The following is a 20248-nucleotide window of genomic DNA, read 5'->3' on the forward strand; positions in this document are numbered from 1 at the left end:
GAAGCAGACAGATGTGACACTCAGATCTGCTGAGTTTAGAAGGTATCTGTGGTTAGTGATTTTTTCTGAAAAACACTTTGAGTATATATTTCCCTTTTTAAATAGTGACTTCTATATAGAAGTGAGAGATTTTCAGGTAAAACTAATATTGCTGCTTCTCACTGTAGCTCTTCTTGTTCATTGAAAGAGCTTGTGAAAGAAATGTCTCCCTTTTCCTATCACTACGACAATGTCCAGCAGAGATGTGCCCTAATAGGTAATAGCAACACACTGTCTGTCTGTCTGTCTGTCTGTCTGTCTGTCTCTCTCTCTCTCTCTCTCTCTCTCTCTCTCTCTCTCTCTCTCTCTCTCTCTCTCATATATATATATGCTTTCTTCCCTTCATTTACTTCTTTCTGGGGCTAGCACCTGCTACAGAGATCAACCTTTTCTGCTGCTGTGCTGAGCCTCAGTTATTTGTTGTTCTGTATGGTTCAGTCTTCAACAGAAGCTCTCAGGCTTAAATGGGAGTAAGAATGATTTGTGCTCACAGTACTATTTTTGAACAGTTGTCCATTCCTCCATATTTTTGAACAATCTTTGGCTACACTAGCACAGTTAACTGAAGTGGAAGTAACTCCTCTCTTGAGTTAGAAGCTCTCACTTGAGCTAGGCAACACTGTGAAATGGCATTTAAACTGTACAGTGTGTGTTAGCACAACTTAGCAGCTCCTAACTCGAGCTGTAGCCTGACAGGCCAGCTGAGACTCTCTAAAGCACCAATTCACTTGAGTTAAGGAGTTTTGGGAGGGGGAAACTCTGCAGTTGTCTTTTTTTTCCTTTGATTTTGTTTACCCTGTAGCATTGTGAATGTTTGAAATATTTTGAAAAAAATAGTTTTCAAGATACTACATAAATTTCAACTATCTGCAATTTGGAAAAATACTTAAATTACATTGTAATGAAATATATTTTTGTGAGATTTTTTTTCTCCGCCCTCCAAAATCATATCATGTATCTTGGAATGGTTTGGATGCAGGAGGAAAACATGGAGGGGAAATGTAGAATTTACATCCATACTTACACCTGCTTTTTTTTTCTAATTTTTTTGTGAAGGGATCAGTTGCAACTGGAGATGTGTACATATGCCAAAGGAAAATCTGCTGCTGTTCTTTTTAATTACTAAAACCATATTGAAAATATCCTGTTTCTCTTGCTATTTTAAAAAGTGCTATAAATCACATGGCTTCCTGTGATGTCATGTATGTCATTGTAAGGGTGGGAAAGGTAGATGATGTACTTTGTTTTTCAGAAATTAGCTTAGAAAAGTTTGACCTTCACCTGCAGGAAATAGAGAGGTAGGGAAGTAGTGTTTTAATGCCCGGAGAAGTAAGAAATTATTACAAAGACAGAAATGGGGAAAATACATCTTTAAACACAAAACCTTTTCCCTTCTAATTTATTAGGACAACACGTTTGCTGTGACAAGTAATACCCTATATAAGAATGTAGCTGCTGAAACAGGCAACCACATGAGGTAATCGGTTACTCAAATAGTTACATGCAGCTCCCGGTCCAGCTCCCAGGGAGCCGGCTATTGACTCACTGCTGATTTTGTACCAGAGGCAGCAGCATGGGGTGGCCCACAGGAGGCAGCTTTGCCCTGCACTGCTGCCTCTGTATTAGAAGCCGGCTCCCTGGGAGTGGGGTGGCAGGTGACAGCTGGTGTGCACCAGGAGCTGGCTGCCGCCCCATGTGTAACCCCTGAAAATTTCAACAGTTACACAGTGGCATGCATTTTAACATCCCTAATTTGAATTTTATTGAATAAGATCTGCTCGGAGACCCAAAAGGTTTTTAGAGCAGATTTTAATGAAAAGAGGAATCCTTCTATTCAGAGGAATTGTGCCTTGTTGCTACTGGTAAGATTTGAAATATTGAGGTGAATGGTGGAGTAAATGTAAATGAATTTCTCCAGTTGCTGGAATATGCACAATAGAATTAACACGTTTCTTCTACTCATTTGCCTGGTGATGTATCAGGCCAAAGAGCAAAAACTTCCAGCATGTGAGATCTTAAGATAGCACTTCTCCTGCATCCTGTAACATGACTGTATTCATTTAAATGACTGGATAGTTAACAGTGAAACAATCCATTTAAATAATGACACCCTGGCTTAAGGATTGTAAATATAATGAAAACTGCTGTTGGTGAAACTGGATATATATGTACAGTTGGTACTGATTTGACTTGCAACTCGACCTTAAAGTCCAAAGGTCTGATTCTGCAGCTTGTTCTCTAAACACAAATTCTCTGTTGTCAGGACTGCTTAAGTAAAGATTTGCAGTTCTGAGCTAGCTTGTGTAAGTAAAATCTCCTCTGGATATATCAAAGTCATGAAAAACTGCAAACAATCTCGTGGCATCTTCTGCATTTGAGGTCAGCAACTGAGCTGCTTTCATCAGAGAGTGAGTTTTAAACAGATGAAAGAGGAGGCCTTTGAACATAGTGCCACATGCGAAATTTGCATCTGTGTCTTAGACCTTTTCTCACATGGGTGAACAGAGTTGAGGGGCAGCATATAAGCCTCTGGGAATAAGACGTTCTAGTTTGTTCCATTCCCTCCCACCCTTTATTTTCCTTCTCAGCCAATTCTTGGGATGTTGGCAGGCTCCAAAAGGGATTTTTTTCCCCCATTTTCCTTAGCCAGGGAGTGAAGTGGGGTGGAACAAAAGGAATCAGGTTTCATGGGTCTCCCACTGTTGTGTGCCTTCCTCCCATGATTCTCTTCCTCCCAAAATAAAAATCTACAGCTGTGCTTTAAAAAGGGCTGGTTAATCTTCTAAATGATTTACCCTCTGCTATGAGGAGTTTGGAAGCAGACATGCTTGTCTAAAAAAGCTGACTAAGATTATTATGTATTAACACATCTGGCGTCCTGTTCATTTCCTCAGTTAAAATAAATTAAAAATAAATCTGTTTCCCTGGAGTATATGGATCTTGGAAGTCTGGTATTATGAGCAAGTTCTGACCTGTGTCTCGCTTGTCCCATAATAATAGGGTGGGACTTCAGTTTGACAGATTGCTGCTGTGTTTTAATTGCGTTATGTAACACTATTTAAATTAAGCTTTTGATGGTAATTTGACATAGAGGGTTAAACTAGTAACCTTTTTTTATTAACCCTAAAGCACATTGCCTAAGCTAAAAATAAAATTACAGCTGTTGGAACCAGGATTAGTTCAAGGCCCATGTAGTATTAGCATCATGTTTAAAAAAAAAAATGTTCTCATTAGTGGGGTTTTGGGTTACAAACCATTAAGTGATTAGCATGGGAACCAAGTGCAATAAAATGAACTATGGGTCAGCATTAAATTGTGAAATAATGTTACATTGCATCTCTGATAATTTATTAAAAATGAAAAGATTTTTATAGCTTGTCCCTTTGTTATTCTTTACCGCCTGTCATAAAAACAAATGTATGGCTAGGGATCCAGACAACTAGTCTTATCATTGTGAATTTAAGTTATGCAGTAACAGGATACAAGGAAAGGGTTTTTGCCTAAACATATGTTCCTAGAATGTGACTACCTCATTTCTGACACACATCTATATGGCGTAAGGGACATGGACAAACTTTTTTTACTTGATCTAAGTATTTGTCTATGCATGATGGTAACCCATAGGGATCTGATCTTCACTATTTTTCATTTTCCCCCTTCTAGTTCTTCCTCCAGTGCTGGTTCCAAGACACAGTGAATACAACCCTCAGCATAGCCTCTTGGCTCAATTCCGCAACTTGGGACAAAATGAGCCTCACATGCCACACAATGCCACTTTCCCGGACTCTTTCCAGCAACCTAACAGTCATCCATTCCCCCACTCCCCCAATAGTAGTTATCCAAATTCCCCTGGAAGCAGCAGTAGTACCTATCCACACTCACCTGCTAGCTCGGACCCAGGAAGTCCTTTCCAGATGCCAGGTAAGATCACCTCTCTATGAGTTAAATGGTGTTACTAGATATTGTAAATTCTGTTCAGCTAGCACTTAAGTGTATTCTATAGCTAGTTGGAGATGTTAGGGAATGTAATGACTAAATCAGGTTGCCTAGCAATAATTATAAATGTTGTTGGTATTCTTTCTAACACAGGTAAAATGCTTGAATACGTTTTTTGTTTTTGTCTTACAAATCAGCTTCACTTTTGGGAAAATAATGCAGTATTGCAGCTTTCAGTCCTGGTGTAGTTTTGCGGGAAGAGTGGTATTATGCATGTCTAATAATCTGACGACAAAAAATAGTGCTACAGAAAGTTCGTGATCAGGAAAGAAACTTACTCTTTAAGTTTAGCATTAGTTTATAGTTCTGTAAAAGATGTTTCCCAAGAGGATTGCACTACCACTATTTTATTCAACTTATTCACATAGTGATGTAATTCTAAGAAACTAATGCTTCAGCTGCATAATAGTCTCTCAGCAGAGGCCATGTAAAGAAACCCTTAGCATGTCTTACTTAAAGACAGTGAAACAATTGCCTTTTGTTTCTGTTTTGGCTGTTGGCTATTAGACATGTAAAATCCTGTTTGTTTAGCTAGTTAGTTAAACTTAACGTTTAAATGGATATCCGATTAATTGTGGGTGGGCGGAAGGCTGCTCTAGCCAGGTTGGAGTGCCCCCCACATGGGGTGGGTCCCAGGGGACTGGAGCAGCCCCCTGCCCACAGAAGGCGGGGAGCTGCTCCAGCCCCCACCAGTTAACGGTTAAAATCCCTATACTGACTATTTCTATAAAAACCTGTCTTTTTTTTTCTTGGGTTGTCCATGACTAAGTATCATGAAGAAATAGGGTTGCCAGGTGTCTGGTTTTGAACCGGACAGTCCAGTATTTGAGCTTTCTGTTCAGGAAACAAATTGAGAAAATATAAATGTCCGGTATTTTCTAAATAAGATGTAATATGGATTGTGATGTAATGTCAAGTGTGTCCGGTATCTTTGTTTAAACCATCTGGCAACCCAATGAAGAAAGCAGCTTCTAAAAATGTTTTTGCTTTAACTTTTTGCTTCTGAGAATGAACCTAGGGAAATGGTGTTGCCTGCCTTCCATCGGGACTGGAGGAGGGAATGGGGAAGAGAGATTTGCAAAACTGTACATGTTATTTCTTCTGTAAAGGGGGTGCTCATTGAAGTTGAACTACTGATATTTGTCTCTTCACCAAGGGAAATTTCTGGGTTAAGATTTGTGTGTTGCATGCATGTGTTTATAATTCCTTTTGAAAAATCAGTAACTTATGGCAACCCGCCTATCCCAATATTTTATTTAAGACCGTACAGAATAAGAATTTGAGAGATTTAGGTTCTGGGACCCTGTGTCCCAGTGGATACAGATCAGGTCACTGGAGTCCCATGCTTGGTTTGTAATGGGAAAGGTTGCCTACAGATGGTTTTATGGTACTTCATTGAATTTGGTTTCTAATGAGTCCTGTTTTGCCTGCGTTCCTGGCTAGAGGTAAAGCAGACTCAGTAGCTTTAATGGAGAAACTGAATTGTGGAGGGTGTTGTGGTGGGGGAAAAATGGAGGCATCCAACTTGAGATCTTAGCCTGACTCAGTATTGTGAGTCATTGCCTTGAGACAGGACTCTTGGCCAACACCCACTTTGTTTTAGTAGCACAGGAGGAAACCCAGTTGTTAAAATGTAGGAGGGGAGCAGGGCTATTCTCTAGAAATGTGAAAATGTTGCATATCCTGGCAAAATGGTGTCCTTCACAGTACTCTCTAGCCATATTTTCTCAGGTGTGTATGTCAGCAGCATAAGAGTTCCAATTATACAAATGTCTTATAGATTTAGACTCTGAATAAAGGATCACATTTTTTTATCCTCACCATCCATGGTGCATGCCTGCCCACTCAGTTGGACTGCTTGTAAGGCCAAGTGGAAAAGGATGGTAAAAATTGGGAGAACATTGCTGTCTTCTTACTGTCCTGCTTAGTTGAGAGTTGTGTTACTAACGTGAACTCATTTGAGATTTTGAAGACCAGAAAGTTGCATGGAAGTTACCAGCCTATTTGCCTTTTGGTTACTTGTCATGATAGTGACTCACTCACTGATTGGGTGGGGAAGGGGAGAAGATAAGTGCTGCAGAGGGGAAGGCACTTACTTGCTCTCTGGTGCAGAATGGTAGTAATTGAATATGATGAATCAGGGCAAAAAATCTGTGGGGGTCAGGAAGGAATTTTTAAGGCGTTCCTAAGAGCTTAAATCCCTTTTAACAATGAGACTTAGAACCTAAAATATTTAATGGCCTGTTACAGTGAGCATAACAATGCCTAAATACATTTACAAACTCTTGACTCCAAATCCTGTGCTTGTGTTCTGTTCCTGTTCTGTATTAACGTAGGGCTGTGGGTGCTGAGCATGGAAACATTGATTTGTAGACTGTGCCTTGAACTTATGAAGCACTGTTGACACACATGCAGCTGAGCTTGATTGATATAACTACGATAAAAATTACTTTCATATACAATAACCTTCTGCTTCCCTGGATCAAGGTCCATGATTGCTTTCTCAGCCATTCTGATGAGTAGGTAGAAGTTCTAGCCGAGTCAGGCTGAAAGTATTTCCGAGCTAATGCTCAACTGTTCATGTGGTTATATATGTACATTTTTAAAGAGACGGAAGGAGTTGTATCTCTGCCTTTTCTATATTTAGCTGATACTCCCCCTCCTGCTTACCTGCCTCCGGAAGATCAGATGACACAGGATGGCTCACAGCCAATGGACACCACCATGATGGCACCCTCAATTCCCCAAGAAATAAACAGAGGAGGTAAAATGCTTCTATAATGGGTCTTTTTTTCTGCTTGGTTTCTGAATTGCAAAAAAATTTTTTAAAGCTGATTATTGATATGGATTCACGTTATTTATGGAAATATGTAGCTATAGACAATAAGAAAAACTATAGGGAATATGGATTTTTCTCCCCTTCCCTACACTCTTTGGAGATGAAATTAAACTCACTTCTGAGTATCTAGATGTGTGTATTTAAAAAAAAAAAAGTGATCACACATGACTAAGGCATCACAGTGTTTTTCATTTTAAATGTTGATTTCAACCAGAAGAATCCAAAAGCATGTTACATAAAGTTGTAACAATCACTGAAGTTAAACAGCTGTTACGATAGAGCATGGTAATTGTGTGCAGTGGCACATAGCTTGCTGTTAACAGGCAGTGAAAGATATCTATTTGTATTATAGTGACTTATTGAGACTGTGCTTGACATTGTACGGTTGACCTGCATGGTGTGAGAGTGACTTTAGAGCAGGGAAAATAGCTGCCTAAATTGAGATTTTTTTTGGGATACAATATATCTTCACACTTGCAAGCAGTCCCATGAATACTTTAATACAAGCAGTCAGGAATGTTAGTATGTTTCTCTTCTGAAACACGGTATGTCCAACCAAAGTGCCTCTTGTCAGGATATTGCACTGGTTCGGCTCTCACTTCTAGAGAAGAAGAGCATGTTGCTAAATTGCCAACACTGCTTCCTGCAGAATCCTGGGTTTTTCCTGGGAGCTTGGGGGAGGAATGTTTCCTTTCCTATGTTAAGTAGTGACCTGATATGACCCTGCTTAGCTTGTGAGATTGCAGCGTGAGGTGGTATTGCTGCAGGGAAAACGTGTTAAATTCTTTTCATTTTGTTTTATGTCCTATGGCACAGACAACTTTTTACACATGGCTTTTTAAACACATTGCAAATATAAACTGCTGAGTAAAGGATTTAGTGCATTCAACACATGGTGAGAAATAGCCCCCTCTGAGAACACTTAGGCTCATATAGCCGTGCATTCAGCCAGGAGAGGAGTAGCAAGTTGAACACTGTGCCACTTTGTTCATATGCTTTTTATCTTTATAATCAATCTAACTATTGTTTAATTTCATACAAGTTTTTAAAATGTCTGGGCTTACGACTATATCTGACCCTTTAATATATCCTTATCAGTTCTGTGTTAACTTATTTTCCTTCTTCAGGGTGAGCTTGCATTTGATAAGCACCATCTTTGTCAAGTTGTTTTGCTGATCTATACACTATATTATGTACTGTCCTTTGCAGCTGATGAAGGCCTAAAGTACATTTATCAGTGTTTATACCTAACTCTGCAGACTTCTGCACATTTCTTTTCTTGTAAATACATAATATCTGTGCTATGGAATTTTTATATCACGTGTGAGACCCTTAACAACCAAAAGAAATGTTTTGCATTTTTCTTTTCATTCTTAAAAGAAAAGATATTTTATTTTTTTTTCTTCCTGCTACTAAGTTAAATGGTATTCTTTTAATTCGCTGTTTCTTTAGTGGCAAGGGAAAGACAAATTTATATCTTTTTCTTATACTTCTATCTCCCTGCTCATTTTTTGAGTCTGTCTGTTTGCAGACCATCCTCTTGTTATATATTGGCACATCTAGTGTCTAATTGCCCTCTAAAAGGTCTTCTAGAGTTGTATAAAAGCAGTTGTTTCAATACATTTTTATGTTAAACATTTTAGTTGCAAATGTTTAGAAGCGTGTTCTTTACAGAGATTTGTTAGTCTTAAGAGATTTGATTTAACAAGCTGCATCCTGTCACTGAAGCTGGGTAATTTCCATTGTTGGCCCATGCTGGGAATAGAGAGACAAAACGCACCTGCTCTGCATGACTTAAAGCAAACGTAAGGAAGTTAGTATAAAATCTGTGTGAGAGAGATATGATTCATTCTGTAAGAATGGCCAGCTGGCAAGATTTCTTCCTGAGTTTGAGAACTGGGGCAAAGCGGTAGCTTTGGTAGTTACTGGCAACTTAATTGGAAAGTAAAATGTAGTAACCCTTTACTAATAATTAAAGGCCCTTTTTACAATGACTTAAAAAGGATTAACAATTCTGTGGCTTTACAAAACTTAAAGCCCTTTTCATGAGCATTTCTTAGGTTGCATTTAGGGCCCTGATCTGCAGAGCAGCTATCCCAGATTCCCAGACTGTATGTACAAAGCATGAACGAAATAGTCTTTCTCTTAACTTACCGTATTTTCCGGCGTATAAGACGACTTTTGATGTTAAAAAACATCCCCCCAAAATCAGAGGTCGTCTTCTACGCCGGGTATGCGGCTTTGCAAAGCCTCGGGGGAAGCCGGCGGCAGGGCAGCCCAGGCGCGCCGGGGCTGACCTGCTGCCGGGGTGTCCTTAGAGGCTTTGCTCCCGGTGTCCCTGATCTGCTGGAGACGGTCCCCAGCAGACCAGAGGCACCGGGAGCAAAGCCACAGCGGCGGCGGGGTCCCGCGCTTCTGAGGCTTTGCTCTGGCAAAGCCTCAGAGGCGCGGGACCCCGCCGCTGCTGCGGCTTTGCTCCCGGTGCCTCTGGTCTGCTGGGGACTGTTTCCAGCAGACCAGGGACACCGGGAGCAAAGGAGGCGGAGGGGCGCTGGGGTACAAGACGAAACCCTATCTTTTAACTAAAAAATTAGGGGGTTGTCTTATACGCCCAGTCTCCTTATACGCCGGAAAATACGGTAAAAACCTTCACACAGTCACATCCTATCTCTTCTTCAACCTCTTTTAGTTGGAGGTGATTTAATAATGTTGTGGATCTATTGGGCATTTGAGAGAGAGCACAATAGTTGGAACCATCCAAAGAAGCATATAATGTTGTCAGACAACTTGTTTGAGACTCCTTTTACTGAGAAAATACAGTTCATATAAAGGAAAAATTCCCAAAGCAGTGTTAAAATTTTACTTTATAAGATCTGTGTGTTTTTTGGAGCTTGGCTGGCAGGCAGGCAAAGATGGCAAATTGGACTCTTCAAAATGTACATTTTCTCTTAAACTATTGCAGAATTTGCTAGCTAAATAAGGAATCTTATGGAAACATGAGTGCTTACATTATCAGAATATTGGAAGACCAAGTTTAGAGCTGATCCTGATGTTAGCTGGCTAGTTTTGTATTTCATGTTTAGTACCTCATGAAAACTTATAACATTCTTTCTTGTTAGCGTTTAATTTTTAAAGGTTTATGTTCAATATTGGTGTATAAATCTTTAATTCCATGGCATTTTGCTGAACTTAAGTCCCTTTTTTTCTAGCCCAAAATACTATATTCAGATGCATGTGTATAATATAATCTTATAACCCTGCAAATTCCCCTGATTTTAATATTTTGAAATCATTATGTAATTGTGCTCTGAAGTCTAACTTTTCATTGTTCTCTTCTTTCAAAAAAAAAAAAAAAAAAAAAAGAGCCTTCCTAACCCTTTTCATGTGAGGGAGGGAGAGAGATTGTCAGGGTGATGAAAATTTCCTTTCTCTCCTAGGCAGTTGTGAAAACTTACTGTTGGCTGTTCTCTGATAGTTTCTGCAATGTGATTTATGTTGTAGTTAATACAAAACGTTGTAACATGTAAAAATTTTAGAATTTTGGTAACTAAAATAGGGAGCACGTCACTGATTGGACAACACTTGAGCATGCTGATCTAGGTCATAAGTTGCAAAGAATTTAGCTGGTGGAGAGGGAAGAGGGTACTTACTGTAATGTGGTGGATGAGCCCACACATTCTCTTAAGTACCTGTTGCTGACTCTGGAAAATTTCAGATACTTTTTCCTTGACTGTTTTTATACAAGTTTTTTATGGCTTTGAAAAGCTTTTAAAAAAAATAACGTATAGATCAACACCATAGAAGGCTGCACTTAATTAGGAGTTGTTTATCTGGAACATCTATCGGTGGTCTTAAGCCAAAGTTTGTCTATAGGTTGCACATTTTTAAAGTTTAGAGACATTAATTGCAGTGCTATTGATTATAACCTTTGTTTCTTTGCAGATGTTCAGGCAGTTGCTTATGAAGAGCCAAAACACTGGTGTTCTATTGTCTATTATGAGCTGAACAATCGTGTTGGGGAGGCATTTCATGCCTCCTCCACTAGCGTGTTGGTAGATGGTTTTACTGATCCTTCAAACAACAAGAACAGATTTTGCCTTGGTCTGCTGTCTAATGTTAACCGGAATTCCACGATTGAGAACACCAGGCGGCATATTGGCAAAGGTGCATATAATTTTTCTTTTGTTTGTTATGCTTTCCAGCTAAGCACTGGAAACTGGACTTCTTGCCTCAAGGACAGACTCGTATACATTATGAAATCATGTTCTAATGAATACTGGCGAATACATCATTTCTTTGCCAAGTCTTATAAGTTCTCACCTGTTGCATAATTGCAGGAAACTTTCTATTTTCTAATCAGGTTTTTCATTGTCTACAGACTGATTAATTGTAATTAGCATCACAACTTAAAGCCACAGTTTGGCTAGTCTAAGGCAATTTCTAAGGCAATCTGAACGATATAATTGCAGATGCCTTTCTGAATAAAATAATCCCTCCTCTTACCCAGGATTAAATATAGATAAATTGTTTGGGCTTTATGCTCTCTAAAGGAATCAGGGGCGGACTGGCAATCAAAATGGGCCTGGGAAACGGGTTGAGAATGGCCCACTTTTTCACATCAAAGACTTTTTTTTTAATTTACTCTTTGACCCCCATTAGCCACGCCTCTTACCCCCATGAACCACACCCCCCGACTCCCATTAGTCAGGCCTCTGGAGGTAACACTCTCGGGGCAAGATGGACACATGACCAGAAGTAAAAGGTGTCATGTGACTCCTCTAAGGAGTTTTCCCACCATCCTCCTACCAATTAGTTTGGCCCCCACAAACCCCCCCTCATGCAACTATCCTGCAATTGCATTAACCCAGTGGCCATAGGCAGCGTATTTAAGTTATTAATAAATGTCTTATAAAACTCTACCTTTTCCCTCTGCTGCCATGTCTTCTCCTCTTGCTCCATCAGCTCCCCTGGTGCCTGCTGCCCCCCAACCCTTCACCTGTCTCTGCTGTCCTGTCTGCCCGGGCATCTCCCTTCTCACCTGTTGCGCAGTGTTTGAGCATGCCACGCATGCGCTCCCTCAGCCCCACCGTGCTCTGTACATAGCTGGTGCATGGCGCCGGGAAATGTAAAGTGCGGGGCTGCGGTGCCCCGTCACAATCCCCCTCCTCCTCCAGCCAACCCTTTGGCCGGCCCTTCGGAGGATGGCCTACCAGGAAATTCCCGGTGTCCCTCTGGGCCAGTCTGCCCCTGAAAGGAATATAAGCCTACTAAAATAATACTCTAAATACAGTTTAAAGGAGAAATTTTCAGAAGTTCAAAGGACAGTTCATGGTATTTGTCATTGTACCTTTGAGAGTCTTCTCTCAAAAGAATGGATTCTAGCTATGTTTTTAATTTAGTTTCATAATAGTCTATTTTGAGGGGAATGCTGTCATATAAATTAAAATTGACTTCTTTTAATTTCTGTGGTGGGTAATGATGTTGTATTTGTACAGTGCTTATCAGTGGTATGTATACAAACGATATTGTAAGCTCTTGCTTTTATAACCATTTAATTGGACGGAGTCAGTGAGTTGGGGTGATAGCTGTGTGATGTGCTGAAACCATAGATGTATAATTTGGGCACCAGTTGTTATGGAATATAGATTCAGACAGACCTTTTCTAGACATCAAGATAAAAAAAATCAATGTCATGTAAAAAATTTTAAAAATTCTATTGACTCCTATTCAAAGGCATTCTTTAAAATTTGGATGTAAAATCCTAATGTGAATAATAAGAAGGTGCACACACTCTGGCAGGGTAACTGTAAAAGTATAATAAGAAGACAGACCAGGAAAGAACTTGCTAAAGCGACAAAAATGAGCCGTCAGATACTTATATCGGAAGCAGGAAGTCTGCCTAAAGTATTAAAGGAGCATGCAAGGCCATGCATGCTAAGTGAATTCTTTGCATCGATCTTCACTGCACAGGATATGGGTGACACCCCTATATTAGAGCTGTCCTTTTTGGTTAACATGTCACATAGATCTGCAAGCAGAAGTTTTAGAACAAATTGATAAATTTGAAAAATAAGTTGTCAGGACCAGATGGCATTCACCAGGGTCATCCCTAGGGACATGCAAAGCCCAGGGAAACCCCCATTCTGCACCAGGCCCCGCACCACTTCTTTCCAGCCTGCTGCCACTTCACCCTTTGCCCCTCTCCCCAGTGACATGACCCCGGAGGGCAGGATCAGGGTCTCTCCCCTCCTCGCCCCACACAGCACTCACTGCTGTGGGAAGTGGAACAACCCAGAAGTGTGTTTCTTTCTGCCACCCATCTCCCAGCCAGGTTGCTCCGCTTCACTGCAGCCATGAATGGCATGTCATTTTGTAGTGATGTGGCAAAGTTTGCAAATGATCAAAAATTATTGGAGGTACTTGAGTTCAAAGCTGTGCAAAGAGTTACAAAGAGAAATCACAATACCGAGCGCCTGAGCAACAAAATAGCACATGAAATTCAATCTTAAGTGCAAAGTAATGCATGGTGGGGTGTAAAAATAATCCTAACTACATAGATACAGTGAAGGCTTCTAAATTAGCGCTTACCACTGGAGAATGAGACCTTTTGAGTCACTGTGGATTGTTCTCTGAAAATGTCAGCTCAATGCACAGTGGCAGTTAAAAAGGCTAACAATGTTAGGAACTATTAGGAAAGGGATAGAGATAAGACAGAAAATATCATGCCACTATATAAATCCATAGTATGCCCATACCTTGAATACTGTGTCCAATTATGGTCTCCCATCACAGAAAAGATATAGTGGACCTGGAAGGATTCAGAAAAGGCCAACTAAGACGATAGGTGTATGGAATGGCTTCCTTATGAGGAAGGACTAAGGGCTGGCTATTCAGCTCAGAAGAAAGATGACTAAGGAATGATATGATAGAGCTTTATAAAATTATGAATGCTGCAGACAAAGTGAATAGAGAAGCATTTACCGTTTTGTACAATGCAAAAACCAGGATCACTCAATGAAATTAATGGGGAAGAGGTTTAATACAAACCAGAGGAAATACTTTTTCACACAACACAGTTAACCTGTGGAACTCATTTCCATGGGCTGTTGTAATGGCAAAAGTATAGCTGAGTTTTTGAAAAAAGGCTAAATAAGTTCACTGAGACTAGGTCTATTGATGACTATTAGCCAAAATGATCAAGAATGAAACCCCAGACAGACAATCTCTCTCAAACTCTGTACTGGCCACTGTTGGAGACAGAATGCTGGGGAAGATGAGCGATCAATCTGACCCAGGATGGCTGTTTGTTTGAGGTTTTTTTTTTTTTTTTTTTAAATCATTCTAGAAACACCATTTAAATTAGGAATGTAAGCAAGTAGTCAACTACCCTATAAGGCTAGGGTTATCAGAAGCCGCGGGGGGGGGGGGGGGGCGGAGCCAGTGCTGGGAGCTGGTTTAAAAGCTGGTTTCCCTCAGCACCATCGCTGTAGTGTCACCTGCTGCCACAAAGCAGCCATTGTGGCCAAAGCTGGCTGTGGGCCGAGGGTGCTTTGGCAGCAGCTCCTGTCTGCTGGGAGTCCCAGCTCCCCACTGGGACCCCTGTGGACGGGGGCTGTTGCCAGCTGGGCAGGCAACCTGGCTCAGACCCAGCTCATACCAGGTCTGGGACCAAAACCCACTGTGGCTCTGCAATTTAAAACGCAGTAGGAACTGGGGGGCAGGCTGCCGGGCTCCTACTGCCTTTTAAATTGCAGAGCTGCAGGAGGGTTTGATCTCGGAGCCAGCACTGAGCCAGGCTGCCTTCCCCTATTGTCTAATTGAGTAGTCAATAAAAATTCTATAGAGTTCTCAGTAAATTAACCTCATTTTAACATCCGTAATTTAAATTTCATACTTTGTAAAAAGAACAGATTTAAAACTTGAGGACGTGAGCACAGATTGTTTTGCTGTTGAGAGATGCAAGTTATTTCATTGGCAAAATTGTATATGGACCGTACTAGAAAATCTTGACTGCATTTGATTTAAATTTCTCAGAATTTGATTTACTTTAATACCATGTGTACGTACTTTTTTTTCTTGTTTTACCATTTTTGCTATTTCAAATAGATTATTCCAACAGTGGAGAACTTGAACCCCCAAAGTTCTTAAAGTTTAAAAGCTTGATTGGGGCTAAGTTATTCCTTTAGATACTGTATTGTGCTTCAGCTCTTTGGAAGGGCACCTCTGTTGATGCTGTCCTAACAGAGACACATCCTAGCTAATATCTGCTGGGGGAAGAATCCATCTTGGGACAGTTACTATTTTCTGAGCATTCTTTGTGCTGCTGAAATGGAAGTGATGTCTGTTCTCCTGACCCTGGGTCCAGTCAATCTTCTGCCCCCTGCCTCACCCAAATATGAACCCATGGGATATAAGCAGATGTTCTGACCCTGTAAATGTGTCATCTTGGGCTGTAACAGTAGTTTTCTTCAACTTTAATGAACAGTTGATTTGAATCTTGGTGGAATCTAGAGGTACAAGGGAGTGAAATATAATGTGTTTCTCTTTAAACTGGAGAAGTCCAATAACATCTCCACAAAGATATGTTCAAATCTGTGTATGTGGTATGAATGAATTTGACCTGTCCATAACAAATATTTTTTCCTTTTAGGCGTTCACCTTTATTATGTCGGGGGAGAAGTGTATGCTGAATGCCTTAGTGACAGCAGTATTTTTGTTCAAAGTCGAAATTGCAACTACCACCATGGGTTCCATCCAACCACAGTTTGTAAAATTCCCAGTGGCTGCAGTTTGAAAATTTTCAACAATCAAGAGTTTGCTCAGCTTCTGGCTCAGTCAGTGAACCATGGCTTTGAAACTGTGTATGAGCTTACTAAGATGTGCACTATCCGTATGAGTTTTGTAAAGGTAGGTAAGAGTTCAACTGGGGCGTCTGTTGTGTAAGCAAAATAATATTTCCTTTTGAAAACCGTGGCTTTATCTGAATAGCATTATACCACGCAACTATTCTTATTACCTCAGTAGACTATTACATTAGATTCATAGAAATCTAGAAATGAAAAGGGACCTCCAGAGGTCAAGTCCAACCTCCTGCATGTGGCAGGACCAAGTAAACCTAGAAGTCTGAGACAAGTTCTTAATAAACAGGCTCTTCTGACTTCTTAAAAATCTCCAAGAATGGGGATTCCACAACTTCCCTTGGATGATTGTTCCAATGCTTAACTACCCTTATACTTGGAAATTTTTTTTATTATTATTATTTTTTAATGTCAAACCTAAATCTCCTTTCAAGGCCTTACTACTTGTCCTACTGTCTGGGGACATGGAGAAAAAATTGATCAGTCATAAATAGTCTTTAACATATTTGAAGATTAGGGAAGACCTGATAATCGGTTGTCTTTATTCAATACTAAACATTTACAGGTTTTTAACCTTTTGTCATTAGTCAGGTTTTCTGAATTTTCAGCGTTTTTGTGGCTCTTGTCTGCATTTGCCTAGTGTTTACTCTCCTTCTCCAAGTGTTAAAATATTTGTGTGTTACTTAAACATTTAGTGTTCTGCAAGCATGGAAACTTCTTCCTTCGTTGTATATTTAGAAAAGTTAATGCAATAATCTTTGCTGATTACCACATATGAGTTATGAACAGAGTTGATGAACAGTGACTTAAATTAAAGTTTGGTAATTACCAACCACCTTACCGAGGCTTTTTAAAAACATATATTTCAAGCACATCATTGTATTCCATAGCAATCTCCTACTCTCCAAAGGATCAAAATCATGTTAAACCAACTTAGTAGTGGGCATTTCTTTGCTGGGACTGTCATGTAGATGATTGGCAGAAAGGGGTCTGTCTGCTGATGAGAAAAGTGAATGCTGTTCTTTTCTCAGGGACTGTAGCAATCATTGGAGGGGCAGAAATGTGGATTGGGATTAAAGGGTCAGTCACGTATTTCAAGACCTGCCAAATTAATTGCTCAGTATCCTAATATTAGGCACAAGGTGACTTCTTTGGGCATATGCATTAGGAGTTAATCTGAGGTTAATACTTTTGATCCCTATGATCCATTTACTGCCCACTAGCCTGCCCAAAAAGATAATTTACTTTGTCAAACTGCACAACAAACTTCGTTAGATTTCTTTTCAGATCATTAGTAAATCTTAGACTGACTTAGTTTTAGCTAAAAGAAAACCCATCGGTGCTCGCCCTGTTAATTTAGGAAATATCCTTCTAAGCTATGACCAATGCCATCTTTTCTCCCCGCAAAATTGTCCAGTTTGTTAAACTTCCTTTTGTGTACACTACTTTCTTCCATTGGCTGTTTTTATAAAACTACAAGAACATACTTTGGGAACCTTTATCTGTTTATCAGACCTCCCATCCTTCCTGTAAAGAAACTTTGGCCCTAGCTACATGGAATCGAGTTCCTGCCTTAATGTCGATCCATGACCTCTTGTTTTATGCCTATAAATCTGTTTGGCAGTGTTTCTTCCCATCTCATTCTCTTTTTAGTCTTAGTCTTTTTAGTCTTCAGTCTTTTACTAGAGCCTTAAGGGACAATTCTATTTTCTGTACCCTTCCAGAAGTGTAAAAAAACATAAATGTGGAAGCCTCAAAAACAATTAAATACAAACAGGATTAAGTGATAACTGTACTTCCCTCTTGTCCAAGAGAATAGTATGCCCTGCATCCCTCCCATATCATGTAGAAGAGGGGGAGATTTGGAGGAATCTCCAGTAGGAATGGGGCTAACAGGGGTAATAAAATTTTGGGAGAAAAGAGCTTTATTGCATTTTAATGTTCTGCGAAATGCATTGCTATATGAATGCTATAGGACTCTCCTTTAAATCCCGTATAAACAAGCATGAAAATGAGTGTCACCTCATGAAAACATTTAAAAAGCAACATCTGTTTTGGGATTCATATGGGATACATGGAGCCTTTCCTTTTTCAAGTCAGTATTTCCTGTTCAGTCCAGGACAAGATTGAGTGACAGCTGAAGAAAATATTCACTGGCTGATGCGACCTGAGATTTCTAGTGCATAGGTGTCCATTTTAAATTAATACAGCCTCAGACTTAATTTCACCATGGTGGCAGTCACACTAGAGAAAGGCAAGAACCAAAAAGACATGGGAGCTGAACTGCCTGAGTTTGCCATCTCATATTGGCAACCAGGTCAACCTTTTCCCCCCTTCCCCCCCCCCCCAAAAAAAGAAAAGGACCCCTGGTTTCTCCAAAGGTGATAAAAACAGTTTGACTGGTAGTACATGTTGAGCCAAACTGTTTTTAACACCATGCATTCTGACATTCTTTTAATGAAAATAGTGCACGCTTTCTGCCACGGTATTAAAAATGGGTTTGGACCCGCATTGTCAAACTGTTTTCATGTGAGGCCAACCCCATTTTAACACTGTGTCAGAAAGTGTGCACTATTTTCATTACAGAATGCTTTTTCCTGTGGTGTTTAGAAATATTCTGGTTCCCATGTACGCTAGTAGCTGACCTGTTTTCAGTCCTAAGGTCATGGGGGGGTAGAAGTTGCTCATAGGTCATTTCCTGAACGTAGATGTAATCCAGGAGACTGATGTTCCCAAGGCAACATTGGGGCATACATACTGGAGGGAAGCATCTTCCACTTGCTTGACATTGTAATACAAGGTAAAAGTAATAACTTTTCTACGTGACTCTTGTTTGTAGGGCTGGGGAGCGGAATATCATCGCCAGGATGTAACGAGCACTCCATGCTGGATTGAAATACACCTGCATGGCCCCCTTCAGTGGCTGGATAAAGTTCTTACTCAGATGGGCTCACCTCATAATCCTATTTCCTCTGTGTCTTAAAAGATCCCAAGCTTCTACAGTTTGGAAACTATTGAGCCTTGCATGTACTTGAAGGATGTATGAGTCAGACACATGTATGAACTGGCAGTGGCTGAATAAGAGCCTTGATAATACTTGACCTCTGTGACCAACTGTTGGATTCAGGGAAAAAGTGCAAAAAAAAAAAAAAAAAAAAAAAGCCTTTGACACACTGTTGGCATCAATCATTTCAGTTTACATTGTACCAGTTTCTTGTAAAATTGATACATGCAGATTGTTTAGCAGGATTTTGTGTAATAGTTAGGGATGACCAAGCTACTAATCTTTTTAGACAGTGTTCCCAAGGGATCTTCCTTGGCACTCTGAGGTCACTTTCCTTTTATATGCTCAACATTCATTGTTTGTGTTCTCTGGGTTTCACATCCCATATGGATGAAGTCTGCTTTCCACAGACTTTCTACAAAATAGTTTAAAACCATTTGTCTAGTAATAGTTTGTTCTCTTAAAAGAAGGAAAAAAGGGGGTGGGCGGGTGGGAGTTTTAATCATGGTAATGTGTAATAATCTTTATGAAATTGTGTACTGACCATACTGCTGTAAGAATAATGTTAGGTATGCTCTTTGCTAAATGTATGTACAGTGTATTTGAAAGCTTAGAATTAAGTAGTTTAGACTAGAAGATTTAGGAATATTTGAGTGGGGGGAAAAGGGATGGGGAAATGGCAATTGACATGCAGAATATACTGTAAACGTAGCTTGTTAGTTTAAAGAAATGAAACTGAGGTCTGAACTTTGCTGTGCATTTCATTTATTTTTTTTAATAGTGGCTTTATCTTGTTAGTTCTGATTTTTTGCCTCCTCGCTCCCCAGAACGGTTTTATGTGGCTGGTTAATTCATATAGTTGAGAAGAGGGCAAAATTTAATAATTCCTGCAGTCCAGAGATTGCAGCTTTGTATATTTCAAGACAAATTGTACAGTCTGTTCTTGAATTACTGAGCAGTTTTAGGCAGTTTACATAAAAGAAATAGGCTTTTAATTGTGTAATAGATTTTTTTTTTTTGCCAAATCTAGTAACTATTAAATATTTGGAGGATTTAAAAACCCTGTTTGGATCTATTTCAAACTTTTAAAAATATTTTTAATTTTTTTACTGGTTTTTGTTCTGTTTTTGTTTTCTGCTAATATTTTATATTCACTTACTCTGTAGTACTTTAAGTACTTTTATTCCAAATTAGTGAGTCATCTTTACTGGAAGTTTTAAATAAAACCATTGTTATTGCTTACTTTGATTAATCCCTGGTCTTGTCTACTTCTTACTTGTCAGCTTTATAACAAACCAGACACAAAGATTCTTTTGGAAAATACTGCATCAAAAGAAAAAAAATTGACTGCATTTTAATTTCTGATACAGTTTGGTAGCCAATACTAAGTCAATACTGGTGATGAGTGATTTTTATGGGGCAGATGGATTTCTTCATCAAGTGAGAATAGAATAGATTTGGTAGAACTGATGTGTCCTAATAACTTAATAGAGTCATTTATTTTCAGTATGG

General features: G+C 39.7%; 1 protein-coding gene across 1 annotated transcript in view; it reads left to right on the forward strand.

Moving 5' to 3' along the window:
- SMAD1 (SMAD family member 1) overlaps positions 1–19988 on the forward strand; it is a 69875-nt gene extending 49887 nt beyond the window's left edge. Inside the window, exons 3-7 of the mRNA XM_006114681.4 lie at positions 3703–3960; positions 6683–6799; positions 10817–11038; positions 15525–15781; positions 18572–19988. Of these exons, the coding sequence (XP_006114743.1) occupies positions 3703–3960; positions 6683–6799; positions 10817–11038; positions 15525–15781; positions 18572–18715 (998 nt within the window). The 3' untranslated portion in view covers positions 18716–19988. The remainder of the gene's footprint in view (positions 1–3702; positions 3961–6682; positions 6800–10816; positions 11039–15524; positions 15782–18571) is intronic.
- The last annotated feature ends 260 nt before the right edge of the window (positions 19989–20248 follow it).

Source organism: Pelodiscus sinensis, chromosome 5 (assembly GCF_049634645.1).
Source record: "Pelodiscus sinensis isolate JC-2024 chromosome 5, ASM4963464v1, whole genome shotgun sequence".
NCBI classification, from domain to species: Eukaryota; Metazoa; Chordata; order Testudines; family Trionychidae; genus Pelodiscus; species Pelodiscus sinensis.